At 39.7% G+C, this 16,892-nt stretch overlaps 1 protein-coding gene across 1 annotated transcript; it reads left to right on the top strand.

Annotated features, from left to right (window-relative positions):
- Window positions 1-244: 244 nt before the first annotated feature.
- LOC104528882 (28S ribosomal protein S5, mitochondrial) lies at window positions 245-13,324 on the top strand (the record flags this gene model as incomplete). Its single annotated transcript, XM_029086227.1, has 6 exons — window positions 245-283; window positions 615-672; window positions 2,246-2,308; window positions 4,688-4,825; window positions 12,663-12,788; window positions 13,091-13,324. Coding segments are annotated over exons 1-6 (658 nt in total), but the record flags the coding sequence as incomplete, so codon positions are not given.
- Between the last annotated feature and the right edge of the window lie 3,568 nt (window positions 13,325-16,892).

Here is a 16,892-nt window from a genome sequence, read left to right as displayed (position 1 = left end):
ATATGCAAAAGAAATAAATAAAACCTGATTTGTTTTTGTTTGACAAGCAATTGGCATCCAGTTGTAAGGTTTCTGTGTATTTTCTCTGGACCATTTTCTGAGTATGATTTATGCAAGGGAGTAGAAATAACAGGTGCTAAACTTGGTTGTGAAGTTTCTCTGGTTTTTTCCTTTTGCTTTTTGAAGGTCCTGCCTCGTGTTTCTCAGTAATAAAGTGACTCTTTTCTGTCTCGCAGGTTTTGCAATGGGGAAAGCGGGTGACAGGATGAATGCTTTACGAAAAGTATGTTGATTGAATTATTTGTTGCTTGATGACTAGTCCATCTACACTAATGCAGTTGTAATGCTCAACTGAGCTATCAGAGTAGCAGTGCTAAAATACACAAAGTTTATTTGCTACTGTATTGAGAAATCTTTTTAAATATTAAATCTGTTAGGAGAAAACAGTTCTTTATAGAGAACATTTTCCGTAAAGTAAATGGTTTAGATGTGGCAAACCTGTTTTCCTAAGTTAGCTTTCTTGCTGTTTCCTGTCTAGTTAACAGAACAATGATAAATTTCCAATACTCTGCAGAAAAATTGAAGAAAAAATGTTTTCTGCTTTTATTCCCTAGGCAAAGAATAAAGCAATACGCTGCTTGCAATTTATAGAGCTGTATCAGAACCACACAAGTGAGTATTATCATTTTTTAAGACTCTCTTAACTTTCAGTAAGTACTGAATATACCAGCGAGAACTGGTTGCAACAGGTTACCAAGCATAAAAAGATGTTACCGAAAACCTTTCTGATCTGATGGATTGTATTATTGTTCTTTGTGCATTACTTTGTTTCTTCAGCGTGCTGGATGAAATCTTAACCCCAGACTGTTTTAGCTAGATGGTGGTGATGTACTCTTCCAGAGTACATAGTCTGTCAGTCCCTCTGTAAAATATGTCACCATTAGCTGCAATGAATATGTGGTTTACTCTTTACTTTCACTCAGGTTTTTATCAAGAGTTGTAGGAAGGTTGACAAAGAAAAGTTAAGGTTACATAACACGAGCTGTTGTTGTTAAAATCCTGAGGGATTTATCTCCCTCTCCTGCCTTTGCCATGTTTAAAATTTGGGTACTTAATGAGTAGTATTTCATTAAATGGGAGAGTGGTAGTAGCTTTACCACTAATGGGAGTGGGGGTAGTAGCAAGATTAGCTTTCTGCTGGCACAGTTTGAGTTAAGGAAGTCAGATACTGTCTGGGTATCTTCTCTCCAGTGAACTCCTCTGTGCTTTTCCTCTTTGTCAGAGATGGTTCCCTGTTGACTCAGTCCATGTATGCTGACAAAGCCCAGCAGCTGGGGAGAATGTGGGCTGGAGAAGTCAGTCTGATGTTTCATGGTAGCTTTTTGTTAATCCACTTTAATACCATACAGATTCTCTCTGATGGATATACATGGTACCAGTATACCAAATATTCCCTTATCTTTCAGAAAAATGTTGAAAGATAGTATCTCACAGAGTATATGAATATTGAACCAAGTCATTGTGTAGATAAATATTCAGTATAATAAAGCTTCAGCTTACAAATACAAACCTGTAGTTATCCTCATGAGTCTGTTCCATGAGCATTATTATTTCACACTAGCAGATTGAGGATTTGATTAAAAACTGGTGGTGTTTCCACCAAGCTTTCCATTCTGCTTAACATAGAGGTCCTCTCTGAGCCACCTTGACTGCAGTGCTAGAATCCACTATGCAGAGACTGAGCCACTGAATCAGATGTATGTCACAGCTGCCCACCAGAGGATATGAGTTTGGGGTTCCTTTTGAAGCAGAGAGAAGCAGGAAGACTGGAATGGTAAATATTCTGTATGGAAAATTCAAGAACACTGAAGCCTATGGAGAAATCTTAGGTTAAAAGCTGAATTACTAGAAAAATCCGAGTATGAGGAAGAAGGTTAAATTGTATCACATGAGCTCACTTCAAAGCTAAATGAGGATCCTTGGAGACATACAGACACCATATTTTTCAAGTGAAACTTAGGGTTTTTATACAATAATAACATAGTATTCACAGATATGTAAACATTCATAATACATTCCAGAAATTTGCCTAGATTAACGCTTCTCTTTAAAGAACTCACAGGAGAATAAAACTGACTTCCCAATCAGGTCTGGAAAAGAAAAGTACTCCTTAAATGTGCTGAGCTGAAGCTTTGCTAGAATGAAGAATTTAGCTGTAATGCCTTTTTTTTCCCCTCTCCTCCAGTTTACCATGACATTGCAGTGAAATTTAAAAGCACAAACATCCGCATGAAGAAACAAAACAAAGGTAAGTAAAGCTGCCTGGAAATGTTGAAGTTTTATTAATTCCTGGCTGGTATTTATTTGATGAAGTTAAATTTGTGCAATATGTCTATTTACTTCAGAGATGGATCATTTTGTGCTAGTCTACCATGCTGTGAATGTTGAAGATGATCAATTATTTTTCATTAGAAATACCTAGTTGATGACATGGCTTTGTTATTGTAAATTGGGATTTGTCCCTCTTACACTGGTGGGAGCTCTATTCCTGGTTTTCTTTCTCACTTCCTAAGTGTAGTTCTTTCTGCTCTAAATTACCAGGATATGTAAAAGTCTAATCTAATAGCATAGGTGTTGGAGGCAAAGACCTTTAGAAGAACTCGTCAGCTTTTTCTTTCCACAATATGCCCCACGTATGTTTTAGAGAACTGATAGAGTCATTCCATTATTTTTTAGTGGTTTTCTTAATAGCTGTTTTCAAGACAAAATTCAGAGGTGATTTGGTACACAGTAGTGGGAGTGCTTCAAATGGGAACTGGAGTGCGAGCCACATCTGTGTGCCTGTCCCTCCTAAGCCCGTACTGGGATAGCATGGGCAGATGTCCTCCCTCAGCTGCCTCAGACTCCATCTGGGCACCTTATTAATGGAGACCTTATTAATGTTTATCAATACCTAACGGGTGGGTGTCAAGAGGATGGGGTCAGACTCTTTTCAGTGGTGGCCAGCGATAGGACAAGGGGCACAAGCTGGAAAACAGGAGGTTCCACTTAAACATGAAGAAAAAGGGGTGGTTTTTTGTATATGTGTAGATATATATATACCGTGTGTGTGTGTGTGTGTGTGTGTGTGTATATATATATATATTTATATATTGGTAAGATCTCTCTTTCCAATACCTGAAGGGGGCCTACAAGGAAGCTGGGGAAGGACTTTTCATAAGGGCAGTTAATGACAAAACAAGGGAAAATGGGTTTAAGCTGAAAGAGGGGAGGTTTAGATGAGATATTAGGAAGAAGTTCTTCACTGTGAGGGTGGTCAGACACTGGAACAGGTTGCCCAAGGAAGTTGTGGATGCCCCCTCCCTGGAAGTGTTGAAGGCCAGGCTGGATGAGGCTTTGAGCAACCTGCTCTAGTGGAAGGTGTCCCTGCTGCTGGCAGGGGGGTTGGAACTGGATGAGCTTTAAGGTCCCTTCCAACCCAAACCATTCTATGATTCTAAGCCTGCTTTTCTCCAGGCTAAACGGTCCAGCTGTCTCAGACTCTCCTCTTATGAGAAATGCTCCCTTAATCATCTTCATGACCCATAGCTGGACTTTCTCATAGAATCTGAGAATATCTGCAGTTGGAAGGGAGCCGTAAGGATCATTGATTCCACCTCCCTGCTCCTCACAGAACTACCCAAAACTAAACCATATGTTCGTCCAGACACTCCTTGAACTCTGGCAGGGTTTGGTGCTGCGACCGCTTCTGCGAGGAGCATGTTCCAGTGACTGACCCCCCTGTGAGTGAAGAACCTTTTCCTAATGTCCAGTTCTCCAGCCTGTCCATGTGTCTCTTGTACTGGGGAGCCCAGAGCTGGACACAGTGCTCCAGGTGTGTCTGAACTCGTGGAGCCTTCTGAGTAGAGGGGACCATCACCTCCCTCAACCCACTGCAACACTCCTCCTACCCAGCCCAGGATGCTGTTGGCCATTTTTGCTGCAAGGGCACATTGCTGGCTCATGGTCAACTTGGTGGCCACCAGGACCCCCAGGCCCTTTACTGCCAAGTTGCTTTCCAGCTGTTCAGCCCCCAGGACGTATTGGTGGATACGGTTCTTTCTCGAGTGCAGGACTTTGCACTTGCCCTTGTTGAACTTCAGCAGGTTCCTGTGGGTCCATTTCTCCAGCCTGTCAAGGTCCCTCTGGATGGCAGCAGAACCCTCTGGTGTGACAGCCGCTCCTCCCAGTTTTGTATCATCAGTAAATGTGTTGAGGGTACACTCTGCCCCACCATCTAGATCATTAATGAAGATATTGAACAGGATCATTGGGCTGATTTCAGATTTGATTTTCATAGCACATAGTATTTAATGATGTTTTTATTTATAACTTTTGGTTGTGTCCAGGAACATTACTGCAGGTTTTGCTGCTAGAACAGTATCTCTGCTTTCTGAGGGGGCATTCTCACTCTTATCAGCATTGTGTTAGAAGCCTTCTAGCTGCCTTATCTTTGTGACACCTTCTAGTGTGATATTTCCCCCCTCTTCTGTAACTTTGCTTTAAACTTCAAGTCTGATTCCCTTTGGAAACTAAGCAGGATGAGTAACTATTACTGTTTTTTCTTCTGGTGTGTATATTTGCAGGAAATGCTATTATAAAGGAGAAAATGTGCTGTTTACAAACACCTTTCTGTTTTCATTCTCAGGGTTTGCTTCTGTGCCAGTGAAAGGGAGTTGCTGTTCGTATTCTAGCCTGGTGTGGGCTTTCCAGACACAATGTTCCATCTCTACCCCCTGGAATGTGACAGTCAATCAATGCAGACGAAGCAGTTTCTTCAATACATGTAAGTCTCGAGTTGGATTAAAATTATTAACTGTAGTAAACAGAGGCAGGAAATAAATTTTGCTTTGGAGAGCTACAGTCATGAAAATCTATGTATAGTAACTTTTTGTATCCACTCTAGTTATATGTCTCCTAAGATCATAACTGCAACTACAGCTATTGACAGAAGTGCATGCACAAGGTCAGTTTATTATCTTTTTAATAGCAAGCAAGGGTTTGATTTATGTCACAGTTAATCCATCTAATATACATCATTGGATGGAAGGGGGGAAACACCTTCCCCTCTGTTTCCTAGTCCATTATAAATTGTGTGTTTATTTTCCAAATGATTTTTGAGCCACAGGCAAGACACACTGTTGAAGCTGTGCTGTCTCAAAATGAAAAAAACAAAGTGCAATAATGTGTTAAACAAAAAATGTTGATAAAGTCCTGCCAATTGTCTGGCTGGCTGCAGTATTTTCCTCCAGTCCTGAAAGGAATTAACACACACGCTTAACATCACTGAGATATGATGGCTGTTTAAATTCCTGCTTGAGACTGTGGACTGAGATAGCTGAGGGCCCATTCTGTCTGTTTTGTTGTTCCTTATCCTATCCCATAAGGGAAGAGAAGGAATAGTGAGGCCATAATCTGTGGAGGAGATAACTGCAGCACTTTGAGAGTCAAGGTTCCTTGATTATTTGTAATCCAGAGAATATAAGAGCTCTGCAAAATGAGTCTTTTCAGTACTGGTGGGCTGTTCTTATTCTTCTCACCATCTGAGTGGCAGAACACAGTTATTTGTTTTCTTTACATTTGCTATGGAAATGGAGTTTAAGGAATCATTCTGTCTGGCTGTTTGGCTTATCCAGTCAGTTTTCACCATTGACTGATTTCAAACAACTGAGGGTAGAAAGGTCTCAGAAGACCTGAAAAAGGCTGCACTGTGAACCCGAGGCTCTCTGTGGTAGAGGTTTTCTGAGGATGCCAACTGCAGGAGAAATTAATTTAGAAATTTTTCTGAAGCACCCGAGCAGTCACAAGGTAAGATTATGTAAGAAGCTTAAGCACTGCTGTTATTTTGTTTATCTGAAATTTAAAATACAGCACTGCAAGTGATTGCAATGTGATTACAATTTGTAGGTTAGACTTTTCCTTAATTATGCTTGTGTTCATATTCACAAAGTCTAGATGAGGTCTGTTTTGCCAGGAATTTTGCCAGCTGTCTTGTTAGATGATTTAATTAAAGATGTTTGTTAGATGACTTAATTAAAGATGTTTGTTAGATGACTGAATTAAAAATGTTTGTTTTGATGACATCCCCATTGTTTGACTTAATAAAATTTTAAACAAGTTATATTTAGGCAAACTAGCTAAAGCTATTGGCTTAATTAATAAGATGTAACAACTTGGAAGAAATAAGTGTGCCTCCTTTATGTATTCAGCAAAGGTAGTAGCCATCAGATTCGGAAGACTGAGAGGTTTATATTTCAAAGTACAGTTATTCTAAGAACAGTTCCTCTTACAGAAGTCAAAAATAAAATTCAAAATTCAAACAAAGTAGATATTAACAAAATATAAATCACTCATATCCTTCAGCAGTGCAGTTGCTTCAGAAGTGGTAACATTAAAATGCAGATGTGACCATTTTAAGTGAAACAATTTTCAAGTGAAACGTCAACCAAATGACAGTCCTTTGTGACTGAGAAAGGTGACTGTACTTTTGTATCTCATTAGTGAAGATTTACTTCTCTCCATCATCCTTTTAGAAATATTAACATGCTTGTGTTACTAGGGTCATGTATACCTTCAACCTAACTGCCAAGTAGAAGGAATTCATTTAAATAAGAGGAATTGCAATTACCCTAGGCAGTCTGTGATCCTTACCCCGTTAGCTGTCTCCTGCAACTCTAACAGAAGCGTGTGCACGGGTTTATTCTTGTCCTTCAGTGAGTTTGTAATGAAGTAATTTAAAATGATCTTGTTATTCGAGGCTTAGCTTCTGTCCCTCTCTCCTTTCCCCTTTCCATCTGCACCACTATGGGAAGCAGTTCAGTTTTCATTTGCTTAGCAGTTTCACATGCTTATTTAGAGATATGGAAGGGCCTGAAGTTTTTCAGGTCACGTTTTAAAAAGACATAACTTCCTCTGCAAACTCTTGCCTCCTTTTTCAGTGTGTCTCAGTAGACCTGATATTTGGTGATAATGTCTTTGCTTGTGCCTGTTTCAGTACAATTTTTGTCTGAGAGGAGGGGCAGTTTTTGTTTGAAGATGGTGGCAAAACCATTGGTGTCTGGAGAAGGAAAGGGGTTGAAATGTCATACCTTTTTAGAATTAATCTGCTAATGAAAGTATCTGCTCCAAGCTGAAACCTGGAAGAGAATGTTAGTGATTGAAAAGACCTTACTATGTTCCTAAGGTAATACAGATGCATAGATGGAATGGCATTAGTGGGCAACAGTACATTGAATGAAGCATGTTGTTTATAACGTATTCATGAGTCTTTTTATTATGTTGTTAATATTGATGTCTTTGGATCTCTGCTGCTGTGCTGCCACAAGGCTATTTGCCATCAAAAAACTTAAAGAAAAATTGCTTCTAAGTGGAAGAAGTGAGCCTACTTAGCTGTTTTACAAGGTTGATTATTTCTCATCCTTTTATTCCCTTCAGTTTTCCAAGTTACTGCTATTTGTCTTTCTTTGTAGTTTATGTTCTAAGCAAGCTGGGAACTCATCTTGCAGGAGGGAAAGAAATCTGCTTTTAATCCCTTTATCAGGATCTGGAATACTATTTTCTGATATGGTTTACAGCAAGTCTTTTTGGTAATACTTGTGAGTTACTGTGGTATTCATCTTCCTCTGAAGTATGCACTAGGGCTGTCTAGTTCCTGAAATCCAGGGCTAGGATAAAAAGACACAAAACAAACTCCTTTTCAAAATATTACAAACATCTTTTATGTAGATTAAGCAAAATGGAATGGTGTCATACAAACTTACTATTAGTGGTTGTTAGTGATCAGCTTGCTTTCAGCAAAATTCAATAGTGTATCTTTTTCTAGGCCATAAAATAAAAGCTTCTACATGACACATTTTCTTGCTTTTTTTTTTTTTTTTTTTTTTTCAGTTAGTAGCTATGTGCTTTTCTCTAACTGGCTAGAAGTGTGGGATGTCTTTTATGACTGGGTCTATTTTAGCTCTGGAGGAATGCATGCAGCCTCCCATTTCACAAAGGTAAGGCCACAAGTCATTGAGAGACCACATACCTACTGTGCTGTCTTCATTCCAGAGCACTTCTGCAAATCTGAAAAGCAGTACAGCGATCCTCATTTCTGTTTGGGGTTATTTCCTCCACTACAAGACGTTTCTCCTGCCTGTGTACATGCTCTCCAGTCATCTTGGTGCTTTGCTGCCAAGTCAGATTGACCTTTCTTAGGTCAGATTTTAATTTTCTTCGTGGCTGTGTTGTCTGTCTGTCGTAAGCAATGTTCCCACCACTGTAATGTTCTTGACTGCAGCCTATCCCTTCCATATTCCATTCTTGTCGCTTTGTCTCAAAATCAGTGTGATATCTGCCATCTTATAAAGCATTCTCAGCTCTGTAGCCTGCAGGTTTCTAATGTGTTTCATTAAATTCAGCTGCTTTCCAAACACGTGATGATGATATTATTATAGACTGATCAGATGAACTGCACTTTGGTACCAAATGTGACGTTTTCCTCTAGTTTTAATTTTGTCAGAATTTGTGCAGTGCTTGAGGCTAAAACTTGCCTCAGTCTGACCTCATCTCACTGGATGTGTTGGCATTGACTGGTCTCCTCTGGTACAAAACAATCTCCTTACTCTGTGACTTTTGCTGCTTTCTTCTTTTGGGATTAAGTGATTTTATTGTACAAATATTTAGAATACAACTCAAAGTGCTGGGGTTGGGGTTTTTTTAGTTTATTACCAGCTCAAGAGCTCCCTGTTCTTGTCTCAACTGCTTGTTGCTGTCCTTCTGTAGCCTCCTTGGTAGCTGGTATGACCTTTTGTGAGGCCACACTAAACTGTAGTAGATTAGGGAACTATTCCAGCTTAAAAATAACCTCACCAAGCAAAATCTAAATACCTTTACTGAATTCTGTGTTTCCAGGCTAGCGGGATTATGATTAAAAAAAAATAAATTGTTACTTACACAGTGTTTTCTGAATAAGCTAAGAAGCTTAACGTGATTGATTGTCAACCTTCCAGCTCATGCAACACTCCTGTAGTCCACTTCAGAACATGAAAAGCTGCATCGTGCGTTACCTACTCGTTACCGGTCTTTTTCTATCCTGAACTCCAATGCAGTGTTATCTCAGGGTAATAGTCACTGCTTGTAGAGAGCCTAGTGCCTAACACAGTCTGGCTGTTACTGAAAGTAACGTGCTGAATCAGAAATGGAGTTTTTCTGTTTGGTGAGGTCTGTGCAGCTGAAGCTTGGAGGTTTGTTGGGTTTTGGTTTTGGCCTTTTTTGCATTTAACACACAGCTACATGCATCAGTTTGTTGTAATCAGCTGGAAATCCTTTTGGTGGCTGACAGTTCAGACACCGGTTTCAAGCCATTTGATATAGTTAGTGTTTGTGGGGTTTTTTTTAACCATAAACCTATGGATATTAGGGTTCATTTGAAGGTCTAGAAAAGAGAGTGTAATTTCAGATAGAAATTTATTTTTTACAGGGACTGAAGCCTAACCAGAAGCAAATATAATTCTTGCCTCACAGCATAAAAGAAGTGTGATAAATGTTGCTGTTATGTGCAATCCATGGGGATTTCTACTTGTCTGTAATACACAATTTTCACTTGTCTGTAACACAGATAAAATCTGTATTGCATACTTTGGCTTTTTGTATTATTGGTACAATATGTTCTTTGGGTACATAGTGACTTTCTAGATCTGTCTGCTCTTGCCCATCTTGAGGGTATACTATTTTGTAGCTTCCTGGACTTGTAGTGTTGTGTGTCCTTCCTTGTATACTTGCTTTCCAATGTACTGAGCTTTGATTGCTTGATTTGGGATTGTACTTAAAAAAAGAATCACAATTGCACATCCCTCTTTGAAAAGGATTTTGGACTGAAAAGATGGGCATCATACCTTTGGAAGATCCACCTTGACTGTATGTGAACTTACTCAATACAGAAATAAACTTGGGCATTTTGCAGTATCTCTAGAAAGCCTTGATAGCTCCTTGTGTTGGGTTTGGCAGGGGGTGTTGGTAGCAGGGGAAGGGGCAGCAGCAGTGGCTCTTGTGAGGAGCTTCAAGAAGCTTCCTTGGCTCCAAGGTGGACCCACTTCCAGCCCAGGCTGAGCCTATCAGCGATGGTGAAATGCCTCTGGGAATCCATATTTATGTGGGGGAGAACCAGCTGGGAGAGTGATTAGGAAAATCAACAACAAACAAAGACCACTGGAGGAGAGAGAGGGGGGATGTGAGGGAGAAAACCACAGACACCCAGGTCTGTGAGGAAAGAGGGGAGAGGATGTGAGCAGAGATTCCCCTGCAGCCCATGGAAGTTAGTGGTGGAGCAGAGACCCATGTGTAGCCCATGGAGGACCCCATGCTGGAGCAGGAAGCTGTGCCTGAGGGCAGTTGAGGCTATGTGGAGAGCTCATGACAGAGCAGAAGACGCCAGAGATGCTCACACCAGAGCCAGGGGAGAGGGTCCTCTGGAACAGAGACCCATCTGCAGCCCATTGAGGTCCCTATGCCAGAGCCGAGGGCTGTGCCTGGGTGAGCAGAGATTCCCCTGCAGCCCATGGAAGTTAGTGGTGGAGCAGAGACCCATGTGTAGCCCATGGAGGACCCCATGCTGGAGCAGGAAGCTGTGCCTGAGGGCAGTTGAGGCTATGTGGAGAGCTCATGACAGAGCAGAAGACCCCAGAGATGCTCACACCAGAGCAAGGGGAGAAGGTTCACTGGAGCAGAGACCCATCTCCATCCCATGGAGGTCCCTATGCCAGAGTCAGGGGCTGTGCCCAGAGAAGTCCATGACTCTGTGGGAAGCCTGTGTTGGAACACTTTGTTCCTGAACTCTTTTAGCCCACAGGAGGGAACCCACACCAGCGTGGGGGAGAGTGTGAGGAGCCATTCCTCTGAGGAGAAAAGAGCAATAGATCATCTGTCAGCAACCCCCATTCCCTGCCCCTTGGGCTGCTGAGGAGAAGAAGGTAGAGAAATCAGGAGCAAAGTGATTTGAACCCGGGAAGGAGGGAGGAGTAGGGGGAAGGTGTTGTGAGATGTGGTTGTTATTTGTATCTCACTATCCTACTCTGGTAACAAATTGATTTTTCTTCTCTGAGTTAAGTCTTCTGGTGCCCGTGACCATAACTGGTGAGTGAGCCCTCCCTGTCCTCATTTCAATCCACAGACCCCTTTTGTTGTGTTTTCTCACCCCAGTCTCACCAGTGGGGATGGATGAGCGAGCGTCAGCAGTTAAAACCACCACACTCCTGTCCCTCACCATTTTGTCCACATAGCAGTTCCAGTGTGTTTGCCAGTCTGTGGGACAGGATCTCTCACATGCGTTAATCTAACAAGGATGAATTGCTGTTGGGAAACTGGAGCAGTTTGAGCATCGTTATTTTAATTCCCCTGTTTAATGACCTTTTTTTGTCTCCTTTAAGTAAACAAAATCAGTTTTTCATCGGCGCAGACAAGAGATTTAAACTGCCAAAGTAACATTGCCCCTGGGTGAGATGTATAATAATAGCATTAATCTGCAAATCATGGAATCGTTTTGGTTGGAAAAGACCTTTAAGAGTCCAACTGAAAAGCCAAAACTGCCAAGTCCACCTCTAAACCATGTCCCCAAGCACCAAATCTACCCATCTTTTAAATACCTCCAGGGATGGGGACTCCACCACCTCCCTGGGCAGCCTGTTCCAATGCTTGACAACTCTTTTGGTCAAGAAATTGTTCCTCGTATCCAGTCTAAACCTCCCCAAATGCAACAATGATGATAGCTGTGTATTCCATGGTGATAGCCTTCTGGTGTGGACTAAAAGGATGAAATATTGTCGGTGTGGTCTTCCTCACATCATCAGTTTCATTTTTATGTAGTTTGGTTTTGTCTAAGTTGGGAGGATACTTATAATTCCATCAGTTGGGCAAATAGTAGTTGGAAGTTAACAACTAAATATGTGCTTCCTAAGTCGTGCTCTCCTGTGTTGGGTGAAACATCTTAAGATGGTGGATGTCCTGTACACAACCTCTGAGTGTGGAGGCCTGACCAAAGCCTGAGCTCTGTGATGAAGCTGGTTAAAGTATCTTACATTCCTTACTCCTTACATCCTTTCCATTTATACAGGAAATAAGGATGACCTTTTATTTTGTCAGAACACGAGAACAGCAGCAGATTTATGTTGCTGATTAACTTCTTGTATTTTGTGGCTTTTTAAAGCAGACTAACCCTTGGATATTTTTTAGGAGTGATTCAAGTTGACTGTCATTGGTATTTGTCCTTGGATAGGTGTTTACAAGTATTGCTGCTCTGAATTACTAATGAATGATTTTCTTTTAATTACCTGAGAATTAATACCATACTGGTTAGGAATGTTTGCCTTTAAATCAATTTTGAAAATGCTTTTAAAAACCATGCACCTGGCTGTGTGCCTGTCTGATTGCAGTCACCAGGAGCAGAGGCACGTCTCTGCAGCAGATATACACACACACACACAGAGTAGGAAATCACTACTATTTAAATAGCAGTAATCTTACTATTTAAATTCTAGCAAAGATCAAGCAAGGGTTAATATTTCAAGGTTTGGGGTTTTTTTTTATCAGCTTCAGTTTCCAGTATAAGCTGTACTTGTACATCACTTACGAAAGCTTTTTTATTTCAGTGACAGCTGATGAACTATGGAAAGGAGCTTTGGCAGAAACTGGTGTGGGAGTAAAGAAAGGAAGAGGAAAGAGAAGGAAGAAAAAGCTAAGGAAGAATCTCAATAGAGGCCAGGAGATTGGTGAAGGTAGATTCAAAAATAAGGGGCTGAAGACATGACTTGACCTTTGAGTGTATAGTGTTCCTTGATTTAATAAATTGTCAAACTGCTGTTAATTTCTGTGGTATCAGAACTGCTTGAGATATTTTTTGTCTTTAAAAAATCCTGATATAGTTGTTTAATTTTATTCTTTGTTTTTAAATATAAATTTTGCATCATAAAACACACTTGAAATATGTGAGAACTTTCCATTTTATTGCATTTTTCCTGTGTGCAGAGTTTCAGTCCTAATTTGACATAAACCATAATTTTCCTCTGTTATTTGTAAGGACGTTCTGGTTTCCTGTGGCCTGGTCTTAATGCCCCCCTGATAAAAAGTGGGAAAGTCCAGGAAGTTACTCAACGAAAAAAAGAAGAACTAGAAAGAATTCAGTCTGAAATTGTTCAGCAGAGAGATACATGGGAGAAGAAAAGAAAAGTAAAAATTAAGAGAGAGGGAGGATGGAGCGGGAAGTGTTGGGGAGGTGTCCTTCTGGATCCTCCTGACCCAGGTCCTAATGGAGGTAAGAAAACTGAGTATCTATGTTGGTCTTACTGAGCCTTTTTGATCAAGGGCTTGGAGAAAGTGAGATCCAGACTTTTCTTATGATTTAAAAGAATTTTTTATTTTTTTTTTTTACTTCTGTCTTATATGCTGATACATGAAGCAAAGCAGCTAAATCATATAACAAGTTGTGTTTACACAAGCAAAATCTTTAATCACTGCTTAGTTTAATATAACTGTTAGAGTATTATAGTATATTATAGACTGCATGATGTTATCACAGAGTACTGTATTATGTTGTAGACTGTTATAGGAGTCTTAAAGCATGGAAGTATTTTTCTGTGTTCATCATCAGTTGTCTTGAGTATGAAATATAGCCATGGGATTTTTTTTTAATAGGATAAATCAGGCTTTATTTTCATGTAATGAAATATGCTTAAAGATGATATCATTTGTATGTAGCTAATAGAAGTTAGTTATTTATATTTTTGCTGCCTAGTTAAATATCATAATGAAACTAGAGTTCTTATATGTGGAGTGGAAAGATGACCTTAACTTTTTTTTTTTTTTTTTACAATGCTGTTATTCAGACCACTAGAAATTCTATAGTAGCTTTGTTTAACATTTAGAAGCCTGATCTTTTTCGACTAATTAAACTGAAAAGTAGTTGTTACTCATTCAGCTGAGTGTTTCTTGTGAAGCACTTAACAATGCTTATCTGTTTGTCATCTTTCTGTAGGCTTTTATAGTAAGATGAGCTAAGAAAGACAGTTGGTGTTTTCTAGCACTGTTGTTTCCGGCTTGTTGCAGACTCTAGTCATTCTAACAGTTAAGCTTGTTCATGTTTTTGGAGCTCTTGTTGTCCAGGAACACGTTCTTCCAGCACAAGCTTGGATCTTGGAACATCTGTTGCAGCAAGTCAACATAAATGGGAAATTACATGCATGGAATTACAATTATATTGTTGTCTAATCTTCTTGCAGTCACCTTTGCTTCCCAGTCTGCTTGGTGGTTTGTTTATGAATTTCTTTCTGTCTGTGAATATTTTCTGGATACATTCTGTTGGGTATTAATTAAAAATTCATTCATGCTTTGAGCCAAGCCGGTAGGTAGTGAGAGCATTGTCTTTCCAGTGTGATCTGAAGTCATGCTGGCATTTTTTTTTTAGCTTTCTGCTTTATAGATCCATGCCATTGTTGCTATCTACTACTTCTCTGTTTCCTTCCCCAGTTTTCCTTTCCTGTAGCTGGCATAGATTTGATGGTTTCTGTTGCTGTGGTGTCCGAGATGTGTTGCTTCCCTCACTTACTTTGTGGGTTTAAGAAGAGCTTACATGCCAGTCTCTTCGAGTATTTCTAGTTGAATTAAATTTTTAGAGCAATTCATTCTGTTTTAATATCAGCATAATACTGCAGTATACAAATGAAAGATTTCTTATATTTACTTCCCTGCGTTTCATTTTATTCCTTGAAAGCAAATATTCCATGGAAGACGAGGATGTGACAATGGACTTGGCAGCCTGTCACTAAATCTTACAACTTGAAAATAGCAGATTTGAGAAATTAATAAATTGTTCCAAATTCTCCATAATTCAGTGGTGGAACATGGAGGAAGTCAAGAAAATTTCATGGTTCTAGTTCCATATATTGAACACAAGACTATGTTGTTATGAAATGCAAATGTATTATCAAGTAGTTTATTCCATTAAAAGAAGTGGCATCTGTTGCAACCAACATTTATGCTTATATGAATTTTACCTTAAGGTGTTTTCCTTGATTTTGCTTTTGGCTGATACTGTTGATGTCGATTACTTGGATTGGAGTTGGCTGTGTGGAGGCTGTAATAGTCAGGTCAAGTTCTGCCAAGAAGAGGAAAGGATACCACAGTCAGAACTGGAAAATGAAACTGTCAGCTTGCATTATAAATGTGCTTTAAAAAAAACAGTTTCTGAATAGTATACACTAATTTCCTTTTAAACTGCTGAAAACTGTGGGCTTTTCAGGTCCCCATAATTCTTTCAGCACCTTTTTATTCAGAAGATCAATGATTTTGCAGGGGAACTGGGACACTGGCCATGTGCAAAGCACTGGCAAGGTGGTAGGAGGAATAGACCTAAGACTGCCAAACCCATTAAATCCTTTTGTGTTGAGGCTATGGCGTGGCTGGATGCCTTGGTCTCTAAGCAAGCTTGAGTTCTGATTAAGATTCTGCAGTTCAGCCCTTCCTAGTGTCCTGGTATTAGATTCTTTAGTAACAAATGGAGGTTGAGCATATCCTGCAGCTTTCCTTCAGCAGCATTCATATTTTCTAATGAAAACAGGTACAGGAAGTTTGTAGACACCTTGATGTTGTTAACCTTCAACATCTGACAGATTTGGTTGAAAATTACCAGTATGTTAAAAAAAAAATAAAAATAAAAATAAGGACATACTGTGATTGTATATACTTCATTCTTCCAGGGAAATCTTCTTCCACTCCATCTTCATTTATTGTGGTAGCTATGAGTAGAGAAAGAAAAGTATTTTTTCAGTTGGAAATAAAATTATTTTTCTTTCAAGTTTATGGTGTTTCTTTGCATCTGAAGAGGCTTTAGAGAGGGAACGGAGTGCCTGTCGGCATTCATATCCTCTACTGTAAGCTGGAAGTACTTCTTGTACACTAACAGGTCTCTAAATTGCACCAAGATAATCATATTTTATAATCCCCTTGAAGGTTTGTGGTGGTTTCACTTGGCTGGCAGCCAAACACAGCTGCTCACACACACCTCTCCACCGCCCCAGCAGATAGGGGAGAGAATTGGAGGGGTAAGGAGACTCATAGGTTGAGATAAGAACAATTTAAGGATTGAAATAAAATAAAACTTAAAATAATAATAATGATAATAATAATAATAAAATATGCCAATGAGTTATGCACAGTGCAGTTGCTCACCATCTGCCAACCAAACCCAGCCTGTTCTAGGATAATGATCTTGGAGGAGCAACAGCCCTGAAACCGCAGTCTCAGAAGAGTGAGAACCTGAGCGAAATCCAGAGAGAAAGACCTTCATTAATATACTGCACATGATATTCTATGATATGGAATATCTTACTGGCATATCCAAATGCCAGTTTAGCTTATTAATTTAAATGTTCCTCGCCCACATCCAGACCTTGCACTTGTAGATTAGCAAAACCTGAAGTCCTTCGACTTCCAGCGACAACTGAAAACGTTGGTATGTTATCAACGTTCTTCTCATAACAAACCCCACACTGAAACCAAAACACAGCGCTGTTCTAGCTACTAAAAGGAAACCAGGCTCTGTCTCAGCTGAAAACCAGGAGAAGGTTGTAGGTGAATGATAAGCAATGTTTGGTGAAGGAATGAGTCCCCAGTTCTTCACCATTACACAGTTGTTAACTTCCAAGCCTTTCTCCAGAATCTCACTGTGACTACACCAAATAAGTATTAAATGCTTTAATTAACACTGGTCTTATCCTGAAATGTTTCTTGTTCATGAGGTAAATTGGAAAAGCAGTAGGCTGTTTTTATATATATATAAAAAAAAATATATTGGTTTTTTTATACTTATACCAAGATGTTGCAAA

The sequence above is a fragment of the Antrostomus carolinensis genome, unplaced genomic scaffold, assembly GCF_000700745.2.
Source record: "Antrostomus carolinensis isolate BGI_N321 unplaced genomic scaffold, ASM70074v2 scaffold7548, whole genome shotgun sequence".
In the NCBI taxonomy this organism is placed as follows: domain Eukaryota; kingdom Metazoa; phylum Chordata; class Aves; order Caprimulgiformes; family Caprimulgidae; genus Antrostomus; species Antrostomus carolinensis.
The sequence above is the reverse complement of the archived record's forward strand: the minus strand, read 5'-3'. Positions and strand labels throughout refer to the sequence as shown.